We start from the raw sequence: 26,109 nt of genomic DNA on the forward strand, positions 1-26,109 counted from the left end.
ATTTCAAAATGTCCGGCGTTTTCAACAAATGACATAATAATTTGGGACGCAATTTACTTTAATGTGATTCCCTAAACATGCAAGAAACACTAATTACAAGGAGCTGATTACTACCTTTATAGAATATTTCTTTATTCAATGCCGTTATGAGCTAAAATTATGTAGAGTCACGATATCGTACAGACACGTCTTTAAATATTTAAATTGTGTGATTCTCATTACCATATCAGTAAAAAAGAGTTTTAAAAGAATAACTTAGAATATTTTGCGAGTCGTTTTCAGGAATTGTTACGAATTTTTTATTCGCATCGTTATAAAACTAAATTTTTGTTTAACAGCGCAGCATGTTCGGTAATATAACAATAGAATTATTGCCTTTCTTAATTATAATTAATCACATGTATTCTGGCTTCGTGTGCAGATGAACCGTAATATCTACAAAAATGAGATTTTAAAGTTAGGGAAAAACACATTAATGATTCCCGGACATATTATTGGATCGTTTTTCTGAGTTCTGAAAAATATTTTTTCTGAAAGAGCATGCTTAAAAACATGTGGTTTAACCTTTTTTTTAAAATAATTTGACAATGTTTAATATTTTTTTAAATTTTTTAATAGGTTCCTAGATAAAAAATCATTGTTTACGCTTCTGCACATGACATCACAAGTGATGAAATACCATAAACTCTGATCATTAGCGCACAGCGCAAATCATCATGTTCTGGCAACGCGGTTAGCAGCAAAGCGTAAACATTTACCTCGACAATGGAGTAGCGTGTCAGAGAACTGTTTGTGACGTCATAAAAACCACGCCTTATTTCCAAAATCGAATATTTAAGAAAATTAAATAAAAAATAATGGTTGGGAAAATACAAGTTTTTCCTGGCTCCATGTATTTTTTTTTCTTATTTTACCTATTTCAGAGGCTAAAAGTAGTACTTCTAACTGAAGGAAACAACTTCATTGTAAACTGATGGAATTGGACATTTTTTTGCTTTATTTTAAACCAAATACGTAAGTTTCTACTATAATGCGTAAGTAAAATATGACAGAAATGCAAAAAAAAAAAAAAAAAATGTAGATACTAATGTTAATCCCTCCAGGGCTGTGTTACAGATAGATAAAAAAAGACAAATAAATCAATATAAATACCAAAAGAAGATCTTGTTTTATTTTTTGAGATAACTTAGGGCAGGAAAAAATCTCCCTCCCCAAAAATCAGCCCCCCCCCCCCCCCGAATATCCCTCCTTAGATCAAACGTTTTACAAATTTTTACTTCTTTAACCTTTCTGAGAAATGTTGACGGTTAACATAAAGCTTCGTTCCCCACAAAATCGAAATATCGGCTTCGAAACAGTCGAAAACCGAGAAAAATAGAAGAATCTGCCTCCAAAAAAGGGTAAATGATGCGGGAAAATGGTGGTCTTATTTGGATTTAGCAGATTGTTTTACACTAGAATTTGCAGAAATATTGCAAGAAGCATTAAGTTTTTTTTTTTTAGCAATCACGATTGCTTTCATTTGACTGTTTTGATGTTCTATGATTTTATTTTCCCCCCGCCATCGCCACCCTCTGCAGCATCACCGTCGACCGGATCCTCACGATGCTGCTCCTATAGCGAAAACCGGCTCCAGGTTGCATCCATATTCTACACACACACGCATATATACACACACACACACACATATATACATACATACACCTACACACAAACACATACACACACACACGCATACATACAGACACCTACACACACACTCGTGATTGCGAAAAACATAATTTGAATTCCAGCTGTCAAAATTCAAATTATTATTTTTTTTTTTGCACAGCGTTATTAATGTTAATTAACTTTTTTTATGACGATTTAAAATGCGTATTAAAAATCTTCTTTGCAGGATTACCAGATTCTCCATCTAATGTAACAGTTGTCAACACGACAAGTCGATCAGTAAGTTTAATTTGGGAAGTGAATCACAACGGAAACAGCCATATCACTGGAAGCATTGTTCAATATCAGACAACATCAGGTATGTTTCCATCCAATATTTTATATATTTTTTAAAAATATCAAATAACGAAATATAATTTAGTATTTATTTGTTGTATATAGTATGATTCCTTCGTTTAAACTATCTCATTCGATTAAAAAAATAATAAAAAGATATTACCGTGCTTAGAAATGCAATGCACTTATCAAAATACAGTGTGTTCCAAAATTATCTTTACAACTTCAAAAATTCTTAACCTCGAACATAAACAAGATATTTACATTCTGTCCTTTGCATGTATTACTGCAACTAATAAAGTTATTTTTCAATAGGCTGAACAGTTATAAGTGAAGATGTGGACACCACAACAGAAAGCTCAATGCGTGTCATGGTTCATAGAGACGAAATCAGATACACAGGTTCAATGGAACTTCAGAACAAAATTCCAAAGAGACCCACCATCTAGACCCTCCATCCGTGCATGGAACATAAGCTTCATGAACACTGTTCAGCCTATTGAAAAAACTTTATTAGAGTCAGTAATACATGCAAAAGACAGAATGTAAATATCGTGTTTATGTTCGAAGTTATGAACTTTTGAAGTTGTAAGGATAATTTTGGAACACCCTGTATATTTATAATATTTTTCTGGAACTAAGACTTCCGTATCCTTTGGAAATGAGACGAATAATGAAAGAAAACTGTATTTTTGGGCAAAGTAAACAAATGGAAAGACTAATAGACATTTCAATTTTTTTAGACATGAACTGGAACGGACAAACATCTCAACTGATAGTTTCCGGTACAGACAACAGTGCAACGCTGCGAGCTCTGACACCTGTAACTCTTTATTATTTGAGGGTCATAGCAGAGAATGCAATTGGTCAAAGCAACGCAAGTGCAGTAATTAACGTGACAACCGAAGAAGAAGGTAAATATAGAACAGTTATGCTGCCAAAAATCTTACTAACCGAATTGTATGGAAAAAAATGACACGCAAATTGATCGACATTTTTTTCTTGCAAACAAATATACATCGATTTTTTTATACATCTACTATTCTTTATTTTATGAACCAATATTTTAAGCAATCCAAAATTTACTTATATTGCTCGATTTCCATCTTATTGCGAAGGAAAAAAAAAAAACTTTAACGCATGTTTGTAGCATACACATGGTTGTTTGCAGTCTGAGTATTCTGGTTTGTCATATTATTACGAACAAGATTTACATAGGAACTTGTGTTAAAATGCAAACTGTGACCACTAGGGGGCGATGATCGTTAGATTAGCGGGCAGGCCATTCGCATGGCCACCGCGATTTCCTGACTTGAATCCCTTGGATTTCTAACTGTAAGGACACTTGAAATCCATGCTGAGTGAGACTTCCGTGATATAGGACATGAATTGCAAAAGCGGCGATAGTGTCCATGGCACACCTGGCTAATTTGAACAGGGTGGTCATTCCAAGCTCGTCAGCTTGCGAGATCGAGATTCTCGCTCACGTGATCGGTTGTGACATAGAAATGTCGCAAAGTAGTATTCTAATCTACTAGAACTTAGCTTGCGGCTAGGTTCGAGTAGATTAGAATACGACTTTGTGACATTTCTATGTCACAACCGATCACGTGAGCGAGAATCTCGATCTCGCAAGCTGACGAGCTTGGAATGACCACCCAGGTCCGTAAATACATACGCCGATGTTGTAAAACGTGCATTGAGGCTAATAGGAACAATTTTGCGTTATGCTGTTACGCAATCCTGTTCTGCATTAAAAATCATCTTAGTCCTGCAGTTGACATCATATATTTGCCTACACCACACCAGGGCTATCATACTTTTTCTTACACCAGACCACGGCTATTCCACGAAAAAGTCAATCCTTTGTCCCGAACGTGACGGTTCGTCTATTTCATTTAAAAGTAGTAATTTTAGAAGTGTAATGACGGAATTTTTTGCTTAAGAAACCACACATTAGTTTGTAATTTGTTAAACAGAAAAAAATTGCTCATTATTTTTTTAAAGTATTATTTTTAATGAAATATATGAGGCCTCACGTGGGGAACATAATGGCTGTTTTCCGTATCCCACCAGTGACACCGTCCTCCAGTGGTTGTAGTTTGCTTTTTCAAGGCAAGGCTCCTACGTACATGGGCGGACTTATGGGAGGGGCAGAGGGGGGCAATGCCCCCCCCCCAGTCTTGGGAGGACTTTATGTAATAACAACACATCTTCCAAATTTAAAAAAAAAAATCATTATTCTTTTTCTTTTTTGACTAGTTCAGAATTGCATGGGTGAAAAATTATAGGAGGGGGGGCATAGGGGGCAATGCCCCCCAGTCAAGGTAGGACTTTAAATAGTAACAACACATCTTCCAAAATTTTAAAACAAAAAAAAATTATTATTATTTTTCTTTTTTGAATACATATTTCAATGAAAATGAAGAGAATAGCGAATGTCCTTTTCTGATGGGAGAAAAGAAAAAAAAAAAGAATATAAAATACAAATAGTACAGCTGTCACTGGGGTGCTGAAATATGCGTAAATTCACTATTTTGGACTGAAAATCATTTGGGCAAGCATATAAATGAAAATATAGGCTAAACGAGCTATGCATTCAGCTGCAACACTTAAAATAATTGACGATTATTTCTAAATTAAAATCTAAAACAAAGGGAGCCCCCCTCCCCCATTTGCGCTAACAGAACGATCTACTCGTTATGATTTGTTTTCTTTCTTTTCGGAATGTTTATTTTCAATTTGCGTGATTTCAAAAACTAGATATTTTGTGTTGTTACAGACAAAAGATTTTGAAGAACCTTATGGATTCACACGTTTAGATTGTTAAAATTGTAAAAATCCTTTAACCGTAAAAACTGACGAATTTTCGTAAACATTACAAAAATCTGCAGGTAAGAGGGAATTACATATAGGGCCGGATTTGCCTATAAGATAAACAAGATATAGCTTCGGGCCACTGCTTTGAAGTGGGTCCGTAACTCGCAAAAAATTGCATGATTTGTTCCTTAAAAAATGGAAAGTGCTTGAAAAAACTAATTTAATTTTCAAGTGCTTGAAAACCATGAATATTTGCAAACGTGTGGCTACAAACCTTAAATTTTAAAATTCCTAACAAATGGTAGGGGTAGGAATGTCAAAATATGTCAAATTCAGCTCCTTGCTACATCCTGCATCAAAGGTGTAAAAATCATGGTTCTTACGTTTGTAACATATTACTTGAAATAACTTTTTGTGACTCACATGTTTCATATCTTGCTAATTATTTAATCCCGAATGCAGTATTTTGGAAATTCTTTTGTATTGATTGCTTTTATTTTGCTTCTACTGCATATTGTTAATATGTTTAGCCCAGAAATAAATGATACACTACCTCTATTCCTTTTCGTTTTCTGCACTGCTTATAATTAAAAAAAAAAGTTGTTGTAATGAGAAAATTCTAGGTTTTTTTTTTTCTTTTAAACTTAAAATAGCTGTTTTTTTAAACAAAGTTTGAATAATACTGTGCAACTGTATAATCTAGTACTCAATTTCAGAGACTGGAAAGTGCAAATGAGGTGCCTTAAATTATTAAATGTTCTAAAATCCTTGAAAAGAATTGGCGCAGTTTATCCTACAAGGGCTCTTGTTCCAAAACACCCAATCTAACCAACCAAACCTTGAAAATTATTAGACAAGTCTTTGAGACTCCTAAGCAAAGTGTGCTTCTATTTTATTTCTTATCAAGTGTATAAATTATGAATTGTTCTAATAAGTAGTATGATACTCTTATGTTACATATTTTCTAAATATGTATAGCATTTCTTTTAAAGTATTAACTTACATCACGAAGCACATTTAAATCATAAAACTTTTTTAAAAAATTATTTGTCTATTTTTTCCTGAGATTTTTGTCTATCTAATTAACCCTTATAATGCTTCAAAATGCAGAATTTTATATCCATTTTACAAAATTTCCTCCGGGTGAAAAACCCCCCGGACCCCCTAAAATTGGAGATATTCCATATCCTACTTAAAAGGGAGCTTTGCATCACTCTCTTGATACCAGTCAACTCTCTTAAGGTCAATTTAAAAAGGACAGCATGAAAACACACATTAATGAAAACGACACACACACAAAAAAAGTAAAGCATAGCCTTATGCATCACAGGAAAACAGACCAAAACATGGGGCAAGTGGGGGCAATTTAAAATGTTGCTGGAAAAAAATCCTGCCCCCCCCCCCCCCCCAGGAACTCAGTCTTAAATCCGCCTATGCCTACGTAAAGCTTCTTCATTGTGCTATAGCAGATCAGGTTAAGTTTTTAAACGACCTTTTTAGTTTAAAGATTTAAGACACCTTGTATTTTGTGGGATTAAATTTGAGTTTGAATTATAAATAAATGGATTTTTAAGCCATAGATGTTGTCAACAATGGACATTAATGCGTATTTTACTAAAATTAATACGAAGGACAGACTTTACTATGGATTGCTTTCAAGGATTATGCAGAACAGTTTTTTAAGCTCAAGATTTGTTGAAAAATAAAGACTTAGATTTGCTAGTATTACTCTTGCTGATTATACCTTGAAATTCACTGTTGCAGACGGGATTGTTATTATTGAGATAAATTTCAAGTTCTCCCCGAATCTTAATTGTTTCCTTAAAATGACGATCACAAGTTCAATCTTTGGCATTTTACTCAACAAATTTTTCTTATATTAGCCCCTTTTTTCTGAAAGTATTGAAATCCTCTGCATTATTCGATTTTTTAGTACCTTCTGGATCACCAAGGGACGTCCAAGTACATTCAACCGGAGCGCAGTCTATGAAAGTTTCTTGGAAGGTAAGAATATGTCTATTTAAGATGAAAAATATGTCAACAGAAGGGCTTTGTAATTGAACGCTGGTCACTTACTCTCAAAACTGCAGGCACGAAACCGACTCCAATCCGTGGATTTTCAACATGCAGGATATCGGCAACTTTCTGTTGTGTTATTGTGCGGCATGTACAAAATCCCTCAAGTACTCGTTTAGCTTGCAGTGCTCTTGGCAAAATAACATTCCTAGTGAAGTTTCGCATCGAATAGAGCCCTTGTGCCTCGATATGGTGGGGAAAACTGGGCGAACTCGTGGCAATTGCATCTGCCGATTGCGGTGCTACATGAAAGAATGAATAATAATGCTCCATTTGAAAACAAAAGAAAAATATTGATACTTATTATTTTAACTTAACGTTATGTGGTGTATTGTTTCTGTTAGATAACTCTGGTACTACGATACTTAGTAAATAAATACTGACTTGTCATATATTGAAAAAAAATCTAAATATTTCTTACACATAACCAGCCTTTATCATACAATTATTGGTTACGACCTTCATCATAAGTAACACCACAGGAGATTAAAGAAGTGTTACTGATTTGTAACCAATCCCTTTCAATTCATTGCCTCTTCGAAAATCATTTCAATGGAAATAATCTAAATTCTTACAGAATTCCAATTTAATAATTTATAAGTTGCCACATATACTTAGCAACTGAATTGTGAATTTTATAAATTGGAATCTTTTGCACATAAAGGTGGAAGAGTCATTTCTTTAAATCCTCTGATTTTATACAATTCTCAAGATTTTTGCGAATTTTAGTTTAATAGCTGTATATCTTTAAAGCTCTCTAAAGGGTTGTCAAGTTTTATTTTAGTTTGATTAAGTTTACAGGTAAACTCTATGTTACGAGACAAAAACGTGTCAAGAAAATATATTTTTTTGGAGTAATGCCGATCTCTCTATAAAATTGTGCATAGCAAGTAAAAACTTTTTTGAAATTTACATCTTATGCCAAGATTTTTACGATAAAGAATGAAAAAAAGTTGTTTGTGCCTTCAACTTGTTGTTGGTCTCTTAAATGCATGCGTGATTGAATGCATACGAATGTCATATATCATTGTTTTATTCAACAAATGAAATAACTGAATGATATAGCAGTAGGCATCATAAAAAATAGACAGTGGTCCATTGTAGTCCAATGAAGAATCATCATCTTAGCTATGGTACGCACTCCTTCTTCACACTGCGATAGTTTTACTTCAAAAGAAAAATTAAATTTTTCACCTTTTTTTTTTCAGAACAAGCGTCAAAACATCAAAAGAATTTGCTGTTAATGACTTTTGCAAAAAGGAAATGGTGCGTAAAATTAGTAAAAAAAATAAAATATGCTACACATTTAGAAAATTAAAAAATCGATAAAAAAAACATTACACCTGAATTTGTTCATTAGATCTTTCTGTTTTTAATAGAAAAGATATTTTGAGATTCATAGAAAATGAACGCTTTTACATATTTTTTATTGCTTAAAGCCTAGACGTTGCACTGTTAAGTGCAACGTCTAGGCTTAACAGTGTTGACTAAAGTTAAATCAATATTTACATGCTGGTAGTATTTTAATTCTTATTTTATTTTCTCAACTGAAGCATAAGATAACGTGAATACGTAAAGATTTATAATACATTTTGCATCCACAAGAATCAGATGATCCGTTTTGTTCATGCTTTTAAAGTTGTATGACTATAAGAAATAAATAAATTCCTTTGTGAAGATAAATAAAATTGTATTTGTACGGTACGCTTTAATGCATAAAATTAGCAAGTTACAGAGCGGCTTACAGCAGCCTGTTGAAAGCTGCTAATTTTGTGCGTTAAAATATTGATGATTATCAATAACTACGTCAGTTTCCGAGGTTTAAATTATTCTTTTTCAATTGTGAATTAAAGAAATTACTATTTCTCCTGTTAAAGCTACGAATAAATACACTTTTTATCGTATGGTAGAATAATTGAAACAATATTACAAGCGTGGGAAGTATCACGTTTTTACTTCCTTTTACAAAAAAGGAAGTATTGTATTCGCGAAAAAATTTTTTACTCAAAAATAGGCCTTAATTTCTATTTTGCTCACCCCCGAATGAATGTTGGGTTTTTTTTTCGACTCTACCACACGTGGATATATGCCTAGGAACGTACAGACACCCGAAATATCCATTTTAACGATCCCCGAGTTAATTAAAACGACTTTTCTCGTGACGTCTGTATGTACGTATGTATGTGCGTATGTTTGTATGTGTGTATGTGTGTATGTATCTCGTATAACTCAAAAACGGTATGTCCTAGAAAGTTTAAATTTGGTACGTGGACTCCTAGTGGGGTCTAGTTGTGCACCTTCCCTTTTGGTTGCATTCGGGTGTTTCTAAGGGGGTCTTTTGCCCCTTTTTGGAGGGAAATCATTGTTAATTTCGATGTAAACTCATGTGGTGCTATAATTTGGCGGACACTTGGTGATATATCGCCAGTCTTTTGGTCGCCAAGTTTTGTCGCCAACTTGGCGACAGATTTGGCGATTTTTTTTTTAAATCTGGTATATATCTGGCCACTGTTGGTGATATTTAGAGAGTAAACTATTGAATCACATTAAAATTGACAATAATGGGAAAATGACGTTACATTGGAGTAAAAGGAAGTCATGTGATGCACACATCAGCTCGTTTAATGTAATTTTTAAATACGCTTCAAAAGTACCCTTGGAGATACTTGAGCCTATCGATCCTAGGAAATTTGATATTGGATCAAGTGTCCTTTTATACAAAAGTGTATGGTATTTATTATACTTATTGTTTGAGAGAAATATCGTGCCCTTTCAAAATATAGCCTAAATCAAAAGTAAATCTCCTATTGATAGCGAAAATTTTAAAAATTCTGACCCGTTAGAGGTGTCACCACACATGATAAAAAACGGCTCTTTCCTACGATTAAATCAACTATTGATCTTGCTTTAAATTCCAAAAAAAAAAAAAAACATTCTTGAAATTCGAAAATTAATATATTTTTTCCTTTCATTAGAATCACTAATTTTAGCTGATTGTTAGTAGCAATTTGGATTTTTTTAAATACTTAAAGACACCAAAACACTAATTTTTCTATATACCGTATAAAGTTAATAAAATATTTCAAAAATACCGTACAATATATTAAAATATTTCAAAAATATTTTTTAACATAACTGTATACTTGATCAAGACTGATGAAAAGTATGTTTTTTTTTAGCAATGCTAGTTTTTACTATGGTAAAGTTGACTTTGTTTGTTGAATATTAGTTTGATTTGCTATTGTTTTTCCTTAGCTTTTTTTTTTTGCATTTGACTTACTAGTTTTGTTCAGTAAATAATAAATGTTTGATTTGTATTAAAACCCTTACACAACCACTTTCACTCCAGCGTCAAGACTTCCGTAGACCTTGATCAAGTCTCCTTGTACAAAGGAGTCTTCAACCTTTTACCAACTTTTGATTTTCTTTTAAAAAATGGAACTCTACTACATAAATTGGAAAAAAAAACGGCGCTCTATTCTGACGAAGCATATAGTGTTCTAAATGCGCTGCTCAAATTAAGAAAGATTGGTCTGGAAGGGATCAGAGTTGACAAAAAGATAAAAACAGCAAGGACAATAAATGATCTTTTTTTCGAACCGATATTCAGCTTACAGAACGAGAACGGCGTCCTAGACACATTGCGGTAGGAACACCGCGAATGGCGATGTACGAAGAAGCAAATCTTGGTGCAGAGACAATGTCAACCCGTTGCAAAAGTTCGTTCTCTAAATAAGGTAGGGACAGAGTTTACAAACGGCGTCCAATCACATCCCACACGAGTTCGATTGGTGACAGATCAGGGAAGTACGGTGCTACGGAAGCATTTGTCCACCTTGTAGATCACGTTGGAAGATGCGAGAGCACTGTGTGGTCGGGTGTTATCCTAACGAAAAATTGCATTAGGCACCCCCTGAGAGGAAGAGAATTCAGAAGGAAATCTTGAAAACGGTTCATGCAATTAAATAACCTGATACATTTTTGAAAAAACTTTGAACATTTTCTTAATGAAAAATTTCAAACCTTGTTTGAAATGTTCCTTTTGGCAAATATGTATTTTGCGCATCTTGAAACGTATTACTGTTTTGATGAATTTGTTTCATATGTTATAGTTATTTTGACTGTATTCTAATAATATTTGCTTAAATCGTTTTCTATTTTTTTAACAAAAGAACATTTGAACATTTATACAAAAAGCATTTAACTGTGTGCAAAAATCCAAATACTAGTCAGCTCCACCCCCTACTCGGAAGTTCTCGCCAAATTTCAGAACTGAATAAAGATCGATTAGCGATCTTACTGGTCACTAGTTTTTAGTCTAGTCTCAATGATCCTTTTCAAATATTTTACAAAGGGATAACATTTTATTTTTCAATGAATTTTGTGAAGTTAAGAGAAATACATTAACTATGAAAGATACATTTACTCTTTGAAAGTACTTGAGTCATTGAAAAAAAGTTATTGTCTACATTTGCCATTTAAACAAAGTCAGCTTTTTAGTTATTTCATTTTTCGTATTTAAAATCGCTATATTTTGAACCACATTAACTAAATCTCACACGTGACATTTTTAGCTGCAATCATTGGTCAATTCTCAAGCGTTGGCATTCGGTGAGTTGCAATGAGACATTTTTACTTCCTTTTACAAAAAAGGAAGTATTGTATTCGTGAAAAAATTTTCATTCCAAAATTAACCTTAATTTCCATTTTGCTCACCCCCCGAATGAATGTTGAGTTTTTTTTTTCGACTCGACCACACGTTTATAAGCGCCTAAGAACGTATAGACACCCGAAATATCCATTTTGACGATTCCTGAGTTAGTTTCAACGAATTTTCTCGTGACGTCTGTATGTACGTATGTGCGTATGTGCGTATGTATGTCGCATAACTCAAGAACGGTATGTCCTAAAAACTTGAAATTTGGTACGTAGACTCCTAGTGGGGTCTAGTTGTGCACCTCCCCTTTTGGTAGCATTCGGATGTTCCTAAGGGGTCTTTTGTCCCTTTTTGGGGGAAATCATTGTTAATTTAGATGTAAACTCAAGTGGTGTTATAATTTAGCGGACACTTGGCGATATATCGCCAGTCTTTTGGTCGCCAACTTGGCGACAAATTTGGCGATTTGTTTTAAATTTTAAATCTGGTTTCAATTCGGCAACTGTAGGAAATATTTAGAGAGTAAACTATTAAATCACACTATAATTACCAATAATGGGAAAATGACATGAAATTGGAGTAAAAGGAAGTCATGCGAGGCACACATCAGCTAGTTTTAGCTTCCACGTACTAGCTTTATAAATACTCGGATGTGATCACTAAGCTTGCCTATTTATGCATATGTATTATTTAGTTTTCTAATACTGCTAAAGTGTACAACAAACGAATTATAGCAAAAATATAATTTTATATTTTTTTCCCTCTTAGCCGCCTCCAGAAGATACCCAGCATGGTTTTATAAAAGGGTATTACATTGGTTATCGGTTGTCTTCTTCTACTGAATCTTACACGTACAAACAAGTTGAACACCAATCAAATAAAGACGTACAGTCGACGTACATAACAGGACTTCAACCATTTACCAAATATGACATTGTTATAAAGGCGTACAATTCAGCTGGTGCCGGTCCGAAATCAAGCAGAATTGTTGGGAAAACATTAGAAACAGGTACATTTTATTTTTAAACGATGTTTTTTTTCTGTCTACTTTTGAGTTTTATTTAAAAGCATGCTTGAAACATACTATTTGAAAAAAATATTTGACGTTCCAATGGAGCCAAGTAAATGGGTTTCTGCATGAAAAAGTGGTTGTTTTATCCATTTTGAGATATTAATATGCTTGCATGATGTGTTTCTTCTAAGGATAAAAAAAATACTTAAAGCTAAAGGCGCATTAAAACTATTGATGAATTTTTTTGGAAGGCATACCGTTTTCTTCTTTATAATTACGTAGCTAAAAATAAGATGTATAGGTAAAAATTTAAGGTCTAAAATAAATATGCTTTTGGTTTATCCCTTTTTTCGGACATGAAACACTTGGAAAGGAAAGAAAATAAATATAAAAAAAAGCTCTATTATATAATGCGCTTCTAAATATACATGCTAACAAATTTTTTCTAAAAAATATTCCTTTTAGATGCTGAGTATCGGAGTCAATTACGTAATGTCGTTTGTGTAATATATGTTTTTATAAAATATTTTCAGAAAAATAGCTGATAGAAAAATTTATTTCACAAAATTCAAGTTAATAAACACAATTCTATTAATTTCTGTTTGGATGTTCTGTACCATAGCGATCAATATGAGAAAGAAAATCTATCCAAACTGATATAAAGTTTTTTATAACATAATGTCAACACATTTTGTAACAAACTTCTGATACTAACAAGAGTATTTAGTAAGTACTACATAAAACATAATACATTGAAAACATTTTATTTTACTTCACATAACAAGTTAAAGGCTATTATATGTATATTTATGAATAATAATATTACTAATACGGAAATCATAAATTTGTTTGAGAAAATATTTAACAGTTGTACATACTGAGAATGTTCTCCCTAAAATTTCCCTTTTGACTTCGTAGAATGCCATTTTTAATGTAGAAGAATCAAAATAAAAAATATTTCTTAAAATGCATGCCATTTTCACATTTTTTTCTTTTGAATTTAAGATGTATTGCTGTAAATATGCTTTGATCATCCAGAATCTACAGAGAGCTCATGGTATCCCAATCGTCCGTCAACAGAAAGTAGCAAATGATACGATATGAAAATAATTGTGCTACGAAATTGGTGCTCAGTAAAGCACATTTCTTCATAATGAACATTATTTACAGATTAAATTTATGGATTGTATTATACGCATATTTTTTTAATGAAATTATTAATTAAAGATTATGTTCAAGTTACACAGAAATGTTGATTTTAATTCACCGTAAGTACATTGCAAATGTTTTAGACCTTTGCATTGCATTCGTTCAAGAAATTGAATACTTTATGATGTGTGTTAATTGTTTATGTATTTACTTTGTTTACCAATCCGAGGGGAACTTTAATTTAATGATTGTTGATACTAATTTTTTTGCTGTCATTTCTTAGCACCTCCAACTTCTCCTGTAGTTCAGATAGACGGTACAACATCTTCAACTATAGAAGTTAGTTGGAAAAAAGATGTTAAAGACAAATCAGCGGCACCTGGTGAGTAATGCTTAAAACAAAATATTACTGTTTTAGCGTGCACTGAAAAATACTTGAGTTGGATATTATAAGATATTAAGTTATAACGGTATCATGAGTTAATGTACCGGGTGGTTATAAAAGAAGTATCTCTATTAAAACTATTTGTTATATTAAAACATATTTTTAACACAGCAAATAGCATTTTTTATAAAGCAATAATAAGTGGATTGAATATATCAAAGCACAGAGTTTATTAAGCACCGGTTTACAAAAAAATTTTAACTCTAAATCTGAAATGCAAAAATCAAAATTATGTCCTTTGTCTGAGCATGTAAGTAAGTTCTGCGTTTTTTTTTTTGAAACTCTTACTATTATGAAAAAATTGTAGTAAATGAGGCCCCTAGTTTCAAAACCGGATACTTGTAGGAGCGGACAAACGCTCAACTTGTAAAAAGTCCGGTTTTGAAACTGAGGCAGACCTTCCCGCCCCATTTCAAGGGGGAAAGAAGCGGTTTTTGAACCTAATATTGAGCAGGCAAATAGGCCTTATGATTCTCTACAAGATTAACAAAAAAAAAAAAAAAAAGGGGAAATCGAATTTTTTGCAAGTATCCGGTTTTGAAACTAGGGGCCTCAAATATTTCGCATAGTGTAAAAATAAAAAATAGCACTAAACGAAATAAAATAAATCATATATATTAAATTTAGAGCACTGACTTTCTGCTATTGCCTTTAATATAAAGATGATCATTCCACCGTGACTCTGTTTCGTTGCATAACATGAGTTTTAAAAGTCTAATGATCATTCGCTTGTGGTTTTGCGGAATTTTGTGAAATAATAAAACCTTTATGTAATATTCATGAGATAAAACACAGTATAAATTACATAAATTGGTCTTTAAAACTATACTACTATAGTATGACGAGCGAACATTTTTGTAATTTTGAATTTGAAACATAAAATTCAGCTCTAAATTTCTTTAAGTTTAGGTAGATATATGTTGTAAAAATAATGCATTGCGTTATTTTCATTTCGTAACTTTATTTTTAATTCAGAATAATACTCATTTTTCTTATAACGTGTGACGTACGTAACCGTGAGAAACGTAAATCTAAAGTTACGTTCTTCATGGTTACTGAAGTCCATTTTAGAACTAGACTCGTTTAGTGTTTTAGACCGTTACGTGTCTAAATATTTACTAACAAGTAAGCACTGATACTTTGTCTTAAAATTAACGCTGCTATCAACCAAATTTCACCATGGATGAAATAAATGCTTTTTTTATTGGCTTTGTGAAAAATTTATTTTTGTGTCCTCTGTTTTGAAGTGAAACATTTTATGGAGAGTTTTAAAATATCTGATCTTCAACCTTTTTGTGTGATGGATTTGACGTAGTTGTTTTTTAATTGCTGCCAAAAATAATGAGATTCAAGAGCGTATTTCACATTGCTAAGGTTTTGACTTGAATTTAGTTTGTTAACTTTTACCATCAAAATTAACATTATTATTACTATCATTTTTATTGTTTTTTGGTAATAGTTAAAAGGCGGATTTCAAATAAATGTACAATGTGAATATGCATAAGTCAGGCGCAAACAAAACAAGAGCTTGGGTTGAGAGAAAACATAAATGTGAAATGAGAGTTCAGAATGTAAAACATGAAGAAAAGATACAAGTTTTACTTCTATATCGTGGGTCTTTACAACGCACTTTTTTTAATCACTCGCCAGCAAAACTTCTTCTTCCAGAAAAATATCAAGAAATGTAATCATCTTTACGAAAACAAAATCAATTTTAAGGATTGTTTTTTCAAGAAGGCTTCTTCTAGGAACTTTTTGACTTCATATCTACCACGGTGATTCCAATATTATCATTATTACTTAGCAAGATAACATAGAGGTATTCCATGTATAGAGGATGCTGTTTATTGTTGGGACTACTTGGAAAAGAATGCTTTTTGAAACTTTTCGTACACTTGGCGTGTTGAGAAAGATGAAGTTGCTTTGGTTTACAACTCTAAACAAAGTTAGCTTACGAGCTTCCCTGCAATTGATTCTCATCTCCTGACTTCTCATTGCTGATTCCTCAGTCTTTTTGATACATTTTTTTTGCCGTAATATTTCCATAAAAAATATTATACAGTGACATTTAAAAAGCGAAATTATTTAAAAATATACACTTATTTTTTTCTATTGAACTAAACTTTCGAGAGTTGCATTGTTTGTTTCAAGCGATTACGTTCGTCACAATCAATTTGTTAGTTTTGTCACGCTGAACCAATTGGCTAGAATATTTTTAAAAAAATCAGCATTTTAAAACCATTTTAGGTAGCTTTTGGGAAGAGTATATTTTGCATTTTTTTCCTTTTTATTATCCTATAAAAAGTGTGGAAGGAAAAATACGAAGTTTTGTGACGAACATAACAGCCCATTAAACACAGAAATTTAAATTAGGCTCCACGAGAAAAAAAAATCGATGAATGAAATTAAAGAAACACAAATCTCAAACAACAAGCAATATCCGAGAAAACTATTTACATGAAATTCATGCTTAAAAATTACATTTCGCGTTTATTGAATGCTTTATAGTTAAAATTTATATGTTGTTGTTGAAGATCTTCAAGCAGTAGTTATTCTACGCACAACATCCACCTTTAAAACCCTTTTACCAGATTCGAAAATTAAAAATGTCATCTCTAAAATGATGTATAGCAGATTAATATTAATTGAGTTTGAAATTTTGGCCTACAGGTTGACACTTTCGTGGAATGACCCAGTAGCATAGTTGTTTTTAAAACTAATTGTGTTCCACTTTCTACCAATCGATTCAACACGAACTATTAACTAATTTGTCAATGGCTATTTTTAGCCGTTTTCAAGTTTCATTTAATTCGTTTATTCTATACAAAATACAGTTTGGACACAAATACGAACAGTTCGGTGGTAATTTCAGGAAGGTATTTTTTACATTGATGTGGTAACTTTTCAGTTAAAATATATCAGGAGTAGGGTGCGTCTTATTTTTAAAGGTGTTATTTTTTCATGAGGCACCCTCTCATTTTGTTCCTTTGGATGAGAAAAAAATTCTCATATCTGAAAAATAATATTGAATAATATTTAGAAAGTGCTACCACTGCTGCAAAATTTGTCAAATCTCTCTCTTTTTATTTATTTATTTTTTAAATTTATTTATTTAGTCTGAATAATAAGTAGCAATCAGTGAAAAGTTTGTATTGTCACAAAGAGAAAAATTTACAATTTTGCTGAATGTAAAAGACCGAAAGTGTAAACCTGTGATATAAATGGCATTACCGAACTTTCGGTTGTTTTTTTGACATCTTTACTAATAATAAAGCAGAAAGTCTCTCTGTCCGGAGGATGTCTAGATGTCTGGATGTCTGTAGGATGTCTGTAGGATGTCTGTAGGATATCTGTAGGATGTCTGTGACGCGCATAGCGCCTAAACCGTTCGGCCAATTTTCATGAAATTTGGCACAAAGTTAGTATGTAGCATGGGGGTGTGCACCTCGAAGCGATTTTTCGAAAATTCGATGTGGTTCTTTTTTTATTCCAATTTTAAGAAAAAAAACTATCATAAATTACGAAATTATCATAACGTGTAACCGTAACATGGGCACAAGCCAATTGGCGAGATACGAAACTATCATCTTCTTTATCTTCTTTACTAATAATAAAGCAGAAAGTCTCTCTGTCCGGAGGATGTCTGTAGGATGTCTATAGGATATCTGTAGGATGTCTGTGACGCGCATAGCGCCTAAACCGTTCGGCCGATTTTCATGAAATTTGGCACAAAGTTAGTATGTAGCATGGGGATGTGCACCTCGAAGCGATTTTTCGAAAATTCGATGTGGTTTTTTTTATTCAAATTTTAAGAAAAAAAAAATTCATAAATTACGAAATTATCATAACGTGGAATCGTACCATGGGCGCAAGCCAATGGGTGAGATACGAAATTATCATAACGTGGAACTGTAACGTCGGTACAAGCCAATTGTCGAGAAAATTCACCATACATTATTTGTAAATATATACAAGCGAACCAAAAGACCTTTAATTTTTCTATTACGGGCGAAGCCGTGCGGGTGCCACTAGTTATTACATAAAATGACAACCATAAAATGCTTATTATTTTCTTGTATATACTAGAAATAGGTATTTGTGTTATGTTAAACCCAACCAACCTAATTTCATGTTGATTAAAAATGTAACAAGATATATTGGGGAGCTGATTTTTACACCATTTTTTTCACAATGAATGTAATTTTAATCACTGGTAGCACCCCTAAATTATGATCAAATTCTATGAAACTTTTATGCGTGTATTTTTTCATCAAAAGGAAACAATTAAAGGGGTGCCTCATAAGAAATTCAAAACTTTTTTAAAAAGTGCATTATAAGACACACCCTAATCAGGAGTAAATGAAATACAGAAAATGCACATCGTAAAAGGAAAATTTTAAGTTAACGATCAACGGTGGGTTTCCATTCCCGAATCCTGCTTGATATTTAGCAGGATTAATCCCGCGGGAATAAGAACAAAATCCCGCGGGATTTCTAATTCCGCTATTTTTGTCTGTACAAGCGTTTTTCCTGCACTTGCTACTCAAAAAACGACTATTTTTACAAGCATCGTAAGACGTTTGGATTACCTTCTTTGTATGCCTGCAAGAAGAGCAAGAAAAACTATGTCTCATATGGTGAACAGTGGATTAACCATTAGAACACAATAACAATATAGAGCATATTTTTCTGAAAATGAATTAGTATTCTCATTCGAAGTTTCAGTTTTCATATGTTCAGCAATTGAGAAAATGCGTAACATTTTCAAAAACAATAACACAAATTAAAAGTCCAGAAAATTATGCTTTAAAAAAAATAGAGAAAGGGTATATTCTGTAAGTTATCGCCCTATATCCAGGGCTAAGTCAGAAATACATGAAATACACCGCCAGCTTAGTCAATTCCAGCCAAGGACTGCAGTTTCGCGCTTATTAGCACTCATCAGCCCGGCATAGGAGTGACTGAGCTGGAGATGGAAAACCTCTTAAGGAAGCCTTGAAAGTCAAACAGACAGGTAACTAATACAAAATTTGCACTGACCAGACGAGTGACCGAAACAATGGTTCGATTCGACTCGAATATTGAAGGCAAGGCATGTATATTCAGTAAATTACCGCCCTTTAACCAGGGCTAAGGCAGAAATACATGAAATACAACGCCACCTCAGGCAATTCCAGCCGAGGACTGCCGTTTCGAGCTAATTAGCACTCATCAGCCCGCCATAGGAGTGACTGAGCTGGAAGTGGAAAATCTCTCAAGGAAGCCAAGAGTGCCGAACAAACTGGTAGCTAATACAGAATTATCCCTGACCAGACGAGTGACCGAAACAATGGTTCGGTTCAACTCGAATATTGAAGGTAAGGCAGGTATATGCAGTAAGTTACCGCCCTATAGCCAGGGCTAAGTTAGAAATACATGAAATACACCGCCAGCTCAGTCAATTCCAGCCGAGGACTGCAGTTTCGTGCTTATTCGCACTCATCAGTCCAGCATAGGAGTGACTGAACTGGAGATGGAAAACATCTTAAGGAAGCCTAGAGTGCCAAACAAACTGGTAGCTAATACAGAAGCTTGAATGCAATGTTTGAGTTCCTATGTAAACTAAAGGAACTTAACAACTAAAACTGTTAACTTATAAAAATAGCACTATGCATTTCTCCGAAGAATAAATCAATGAAAAACCTATCATTATTTACATATTCGGCACGATTCTGGAAGAGGTGACAAAAGCGTGAATGAAACACAAGATGATTCGCAAGGCAGTGCTGGCTCAAGGTTTTGAATGCATCTTTGAAGTGATAGGTCAAAATAGCTAAGGGTTTCGAAAACTTTTACTGAGGCTACGGGTTCTTGAAATCAAGCAGCATTATCCGCCCGCTGTAATGAACCAAATGCAGTGATGCAATGACCGACGTTAATGAAACAACAAGAGTATTCTCAAGAGCAAGTACTCAATGCAAGTTAAATTGGATACAGCACAACACATATCCAATAGACATCGTTTATGTCCGAAACTTGTAGTTCTAAAGAAAAAAAATAAGCATAAGAAAAATTAAAACGCCTATTTCTGAAGTTCCTAAATTTAATGAGGATAGTTTGTTAAACGTCCACAATTATTCAATCTCGGTAAAATCAACTGCAGTTGATCCACATTACGTGTATTCATCAAGAGAATTAATTTTTGAACAAAGAATCATTTCCCACTAAATACGAGGGTTTGCTTTGTTAAGATGCGATGGACTTTTTAGGGCACACTTTTGCGTTCCAAACGAAAATTGCTAATTGGGATCTGACTTTGTAATAATATACAATTGGTGTTTGGAATCCAAAGAAATCTACTAATTCAAGTAACAAAAGCAGTCCTTCCTATAAAGCGCAACTCTTTCTAATAAAGTAATCAAACGGGATCCTGAGATCTCGAGGGATTGGTTGGCAGCATTCTGAAATCCCACAGGATTGTATACGGTGCGGGATTGGAAACCCTAGCTGAAAGACTTTTTAATTAAATTACGAATCAAATTATCATATGTAGATACTTGCCCGAGCGATAAAATATTGTATAGTTTTACTTGCTGCTATTTTTAATTTTTAGAAGAAATATTTGAATTTGGAAAAATATTAACTTGGACGGATTTGCCCGTTTTGAGGTGTTCTGAGTCCATTTTGACCATTTTTAGAAAATGTGCGTCTGTATGTTTCTGATCAGTTCCTTTTTTTCTTTTGCTTCTAACGCAAAATCTACTGCATGAAATCAAACGAGATTTGGTACACATATGTACCTCCATAGGAAATAGAGCCCATTAGGTTTTGGTGTCAGTTCCTCCAAAGAGGGTGGGACAATCGAATGTGTTCCCCTCATGCGTGGATGCTATACCTCAGGAAGTAATGGGTAGAATCGAACAAAAATCGGTCCACAGGCATAGCTTATAGGGCACAAGTGCTAAAGAAAATAATACATCATTCTCTCTCAGACGCAATTGATGACGAAATAGAGTACGCATGGCGTCATTCTGATTATTAGCTATAAAAATGTCTAAATTACGTAATTAAATAGTAAATTTAATTATATCATATTGTGATTATAGAATACACCCTTTTTTACAAACCCGATGACGGTGATTGGAAATCTGTGCAACTTGAAAATCAGAGCGAGCGTCACACATTGACGAATCTTCGGTGTGGGACTAGGTATCAGCTTTACATGACAGCGTCCAACAGTTTAGGAACAGGAGAACCAAGTCCACCTGTTTACACCAGGACTCTAGGAGCAGGTACACATTAACATAATTATTTATTTAGTAATGTTTGGATAATATTTTTCTCCATCGATTACATATGTTTTATTAAACTGTATCGTCGCCTCAGAGCAATAGTAGGATATCTTACCGTTGCTTCTGGGATTAGATGTCTTGCTGTTGCTCTGAGGCGACGATATATATTACTAGCCATCAATTTATCCTATTCCACAACACTACATAAAGGGTGAATCAGAAAATTTGGGGCATATTTTAAGAGGCGATAGACTGAATCGAGACCATTGTGAATCATGTTGCATCTCAGTGTCGGAAATGCTTTCATCATCCGGTAGAGGGCGTTCTACGATAGTTCAGAAAACGCAATTTTCCCTTAACTCTTTAAGACCGGGAAGGGGGGAATTTTTTACTATAGTTAGGTCCTGACTTTTTCGATCAAGCTATTTTGGAAATGGAATCGTCCACGCTGAGACCCCCTTCGGCAGCATCTCGTCAGTTCTTGTGTGCACTAATTACAGGAGGCGTGGTAAGCTGTCACCTTAATCGCTGTCGCGCTTCAGGCGTGCAGCCTTTTTCGCTATTTCCCTACGCTAGTGTTTATCGCGTATGTTGGTTCAGCTGTCTGTGATCTATAGACACATGGGATGTTTTAAAATTGGGAATAAAACATCTGAATTGCAAAAAAAATATTCAAAAATCAAAAGCAACTTCGGAATGAAGAATTTCAAAGGGAAAAAAATAGAACAAGTCGCGCGAATGAAAAAGAATGAATATAAAAGTTTCTTCATTTCCCCCTTCCTCCCGAAATGCGGGCATCTTCACAAGTTATTAGCTATCAATCCTTGTAGTTGTATTGCCATTGGGAATTGTACATCACTGTCACTTGTCCCATCAGTTGAAAATACTTCGGTCGGAAGAAAGGATCTTTGAGGTGGTCTCACAGCGTGACTTTCCTTCAGTTCCTAACCATATTGCTAATAAGTTCGTTTTTTTTTTTTTTTTGGATATCATGTTAAGCCTACAGCGCAAAATGCCTAACCTTTCTAGCAGCATTAGTTTTTGGAAACATTTCTCCCGATTTCGATTGATTAAAAAAGTTTGAGCACAGCCAATAACTTTTATTCTCCTGCAGAATAATAAATTATAAAACATATAGTTCTTTTTAATACATGTTTTCATTTTTTATAAAGTTATTGAAAAAGGCTATAATAAAATTATAAAACATTCTTTTTTCAGAAATATAAATATTTTTTAGATTTTTAAGAGACATATTTTAGAATTACAGAAAAAATATATGTAACAGGGGCATGGCGAGAGAAGGTTTGCCGGGTTGATTCCCAAATCCCTTAACTTTCGTATATTGATTGTAAATCTTAGTATATCTTATACACATATATTAGCCGCCTTCAACGCGCAGATGATATTAATCATAAATAAGAACATTACAGTTCAAGCACAAGCTTAAGATTTATTATGTAATAATTTAAATTTTCCAATTTCAATCAATTCCATTTGCACAAACTGATGAGAATAATTACTTAAAGAATGTTTTTGAAACTATTTTCAAACATTTGGAAGAAATTGCACCCCTATCTCTTTTCTATTTCTGAGTATACTACGGACAAGTAATAAAAGCTATCCCAGTCAGGAGAAAAAAAAAGGAAAGTTAAAAGAAAATAATAGAAAGATAATTTTTCAAGAGTAATAATGAAAAAAAAAAAAAAAATCTTTTCCTCAAAAAACGGGGGTTAAGAGAATGGTTAGTGGGGAAGCCACGAAATCTTATTTATTTCCCCCCTTTTTTTTTCTTTTTTAAAATAAAACTAGTCTATGTAATTGGATTTTGACATTACTTATTAAATGACAGATAAAAATGGAGTTTGGCGTCAAAATTTGGGATGAATAGCCACAGTAGACTAACTCTTCCAGAGCCGGATTTAGTGGAGGGCAGGCGGGGCTACTGCCCCGGGGCCTCCACAGTAAAATTTTTACAAAATATCCTAGCTTTCACGGGTCGAAAATATCGGATATGTACATATATATCAAAATATTCGGATATACAGTAGAAGACCATTATAACGCACACCTTGGGACCAGAGCTTTTGCGTTATACAGGTTTTTGCGTTATATAGGTCATTTCACAAATTTTGAAACTAAAGTTCAGAATATGTCTCTATATTAGCACTTCAGAATGAGTTTTATCTGCAATGAGTATTAAAGCACCAACATTACAATTAGTTATTCACAAATAAATATGTTTCACAATCAAACGAAAGTGCATTATCCTGCACTTCTGCTAGCTTCTTGATTTGCATAACAACTGCATTTGCAAGAGCCATCTGGTATTTTCTGTTTACTGTAAGGGGGTACTAATTTCCATTTAAAAGCTTTGGATTAAGATGGAAAGATGAAAAACTGTTTCAAAATAACAATTTTTATGTTTGCATAACAAAACAGAGGTATTTTTTTAACTTCAAAACCTATTGTTTACTTCTGGAAAGTTGTACGGTTTATAGAGAATTGCGTTATATAGGTCGGCGTTATAATGGTCTTCTACTGTACATCAAAGTATCGGATATTTTCGAAAATATGATGATCTTTTCGAACCCTGATTAGGGGCCTCCACTCCTTCGTTTGCCCCGGGGCCTCCACACTTCCAAATTCAGCCATGAACTCTTCCAATTATAATCTTCATTCCAATGAAATAACATAAGAAAAATTCAGTTTTTTTTTGGAGTTTTTTGATTTTATTCCCGCAAAATAAATTAATACGTAAAATCAATCCGAGTAGAAATAATTTTTCAGTCGATTGTTAATTTTTAACTCTGAAAAGTGAGAGGGCAAGGCCCCTTTACTTTTGAAAGTAAGGTAAAATTGCCCCCCGCCCCTCCAACCCACAAACACACAAGTTGCCATGGTTATCGTATATAACTAGCTAATCGAACATGATAAAGATGAGAGCATACAACTTTTTAACATAGAAATGCAAGATAGATAAATCTGTACTGAACGAAAGTTTTCTTGTTTTGATGCAACTCTGAAATCGCTTAATTATTATTGACAACAATTTCATATTGGGGGAAGGAGGTGACATTTGTTTTCTCTTAAAAAATCAATTAATTCTAAATTAGTGCTAAAAGTGTAAATGCAACAGATGTAGAAGCACAGATTTATTTTCTTTATATTTATCAGTAAGTAAAATGCTGTATGACATGATTTTAAAAAAATATTCCCTAAAATTTATTCTAATGATGTTTTCCTGAATAATGCCATTTATACAGAAGTAAATATGTACTTTAATTTGTTTTAAGAATTTAACAATTAATTTATATTTTCAAGGAAACAAAGTTGTGGGATGTGCTACTGAAAGCAAGAGATAATGTCTTTTTAAATTGATTAAATGAATTTAGGAAAGAATTAAATCCGATTTTTTGGTGTTTGTTACACTACAATCGTTAAAGGAATATTACAATGTGACTTAGCGTCATTAGAAATTTCTGTTTATCCCACTTCAGAGACAACTGTTTTTGAAGATTTAAGCAGATTGTCATTTTTCACCTTTTTTTTTTTTTTTTTTTTGTAAATCATGGTTCTGAACTTACATGTTGACAAACTGATTGAATTTCCCAAATTAATGAATAACATGTTGTTCAGAAGAAAACAAGAAAATGCTATTTTGTGATTAAATTTTTATAAGTGCAAATATATATTATATTGCTAGCAAGTATCACTTTACTCAAAATTTTGAACTCTAAAGGTAAAGTGGATAATACGGTAGTTTGTAAATTGTATAATATCGTAACAAAATTCTTTTCTTTTGACCATTCTGAGAGAACTAGTATCTAAGGCATCTTCTTTAGCCACCCGTGCGACCTGAATACTGGAGTTGTTTGACCCATGCATACATTTTTACATGTTATGTGTGTTTTAAGTCCTTATGGAATTATTACCTCCTATCTCACTTTTTGTGGGGCGCTACTGTTTGGGTAACAGTTGTGTGGTGGGGTGCAGTATATTTTCACGAGCAAGTTAAAGCTCTGGGCAGATTTGTTTTGTTTAGATGCCTTCCAAGCTCTGATTTGCTGAGTAATACTTTTAAGTTTCTAAAACTGGAAAGAAATAATTACATTTGGGTTGAAAATAAAAATAATGAAAATTAAAAAGGTTAATAGATGGGGAAATATTGCAAGTAGTAATTGCACACCCGTGTTTCGAGGTTCCTTGTAAACCTGAAGCATGTATATGCAGTTATTTGCAAAGTTTGTGCTTTAATGTTGTACGAATTATCATAAAAATTATGCAAAACATTAATTTATAAATCCTAGAATTGAATTTATTTTTAAAAAAGTGGTACAAAAAAGTGAGGATTAGAAGTGGAGGAAATTGAAACGAAATCGTACAACGCATTCATCTTTTCTCATTTTTTGAGGAAGCCAAGCGACATCAAGTCATTAGCAGCTCCCCATTCATGCAGTTGTCGCTATCACTTGCTAAATAGCTATCGGCTAGAAGAAAGGGTCTTCTTCGGGGAGGTCTCGCCAGTAGGGTGTCTTCTTCTACCCACCACCCCTGAATTCGCAGAACTCGGCCGGGTACGGGCGGGCTCGGATCTAAGTTACAAAGCCGTATACGGCCGGCCTCGGTCTTAAGGAGTTAAGGTACTGAATGGCTTGTTTTAATCCGTTTATAC

At 33.5% G+C, this 26,109-nt stretch overlaps 1 protein-coding gene across 1 annotated transcript in view; it reads left to right on the forward strand.

Moving 5' to 3' along the window:
• The window catches only part of LOC129222449 (cell adhesion molecule Dscam2-like), a 94,154-nt gene that overhangs the window by 55,667 nt on the left and 12,378 nt on the right, over positions 1-26,109 (forward strand). Inside the window, exons 11-16 of the mRNA XM_054856963.1 lie at positions 1,898-2,029; positions 2,751-2,921; positions 6,761-6,831; positions 12,329-12,569; positions 14,005-14,103; positions 21,252-21,437. Of these exons, the coding sequence (XP_054712938.1) occupies positions 1,898-2,029; positions 2,751-2,921; positions 6,761-6,831; positions 12,329-12,569; positions 14,005-14,103; positions 21,252-21,437 (900 nt within the window). The remainder of the gene's footprint in view (positions 1-1,897; positions 2,030-2,750; positions 2,922-6,760; positions 6,832-12,328; positions 12,570-14,004; positions 14,104-21,251; positions 21,438-26,109) is intronic.

This window comes from Uloborus diversus, chromosome 5, assembly GCF_026930045.1.
Source record: "Uloborus diversus isolate 005 chromosome 5, Udiv.v.3.1, whole genome shotgun sequence".
Taxonomy (NCBI): domain Eukaryota; kingdom Metazoa; phylum Arthropoda; class Arachnida; order Araneae; family Uloboridae; genus Uloborus; species Uloborus diversus.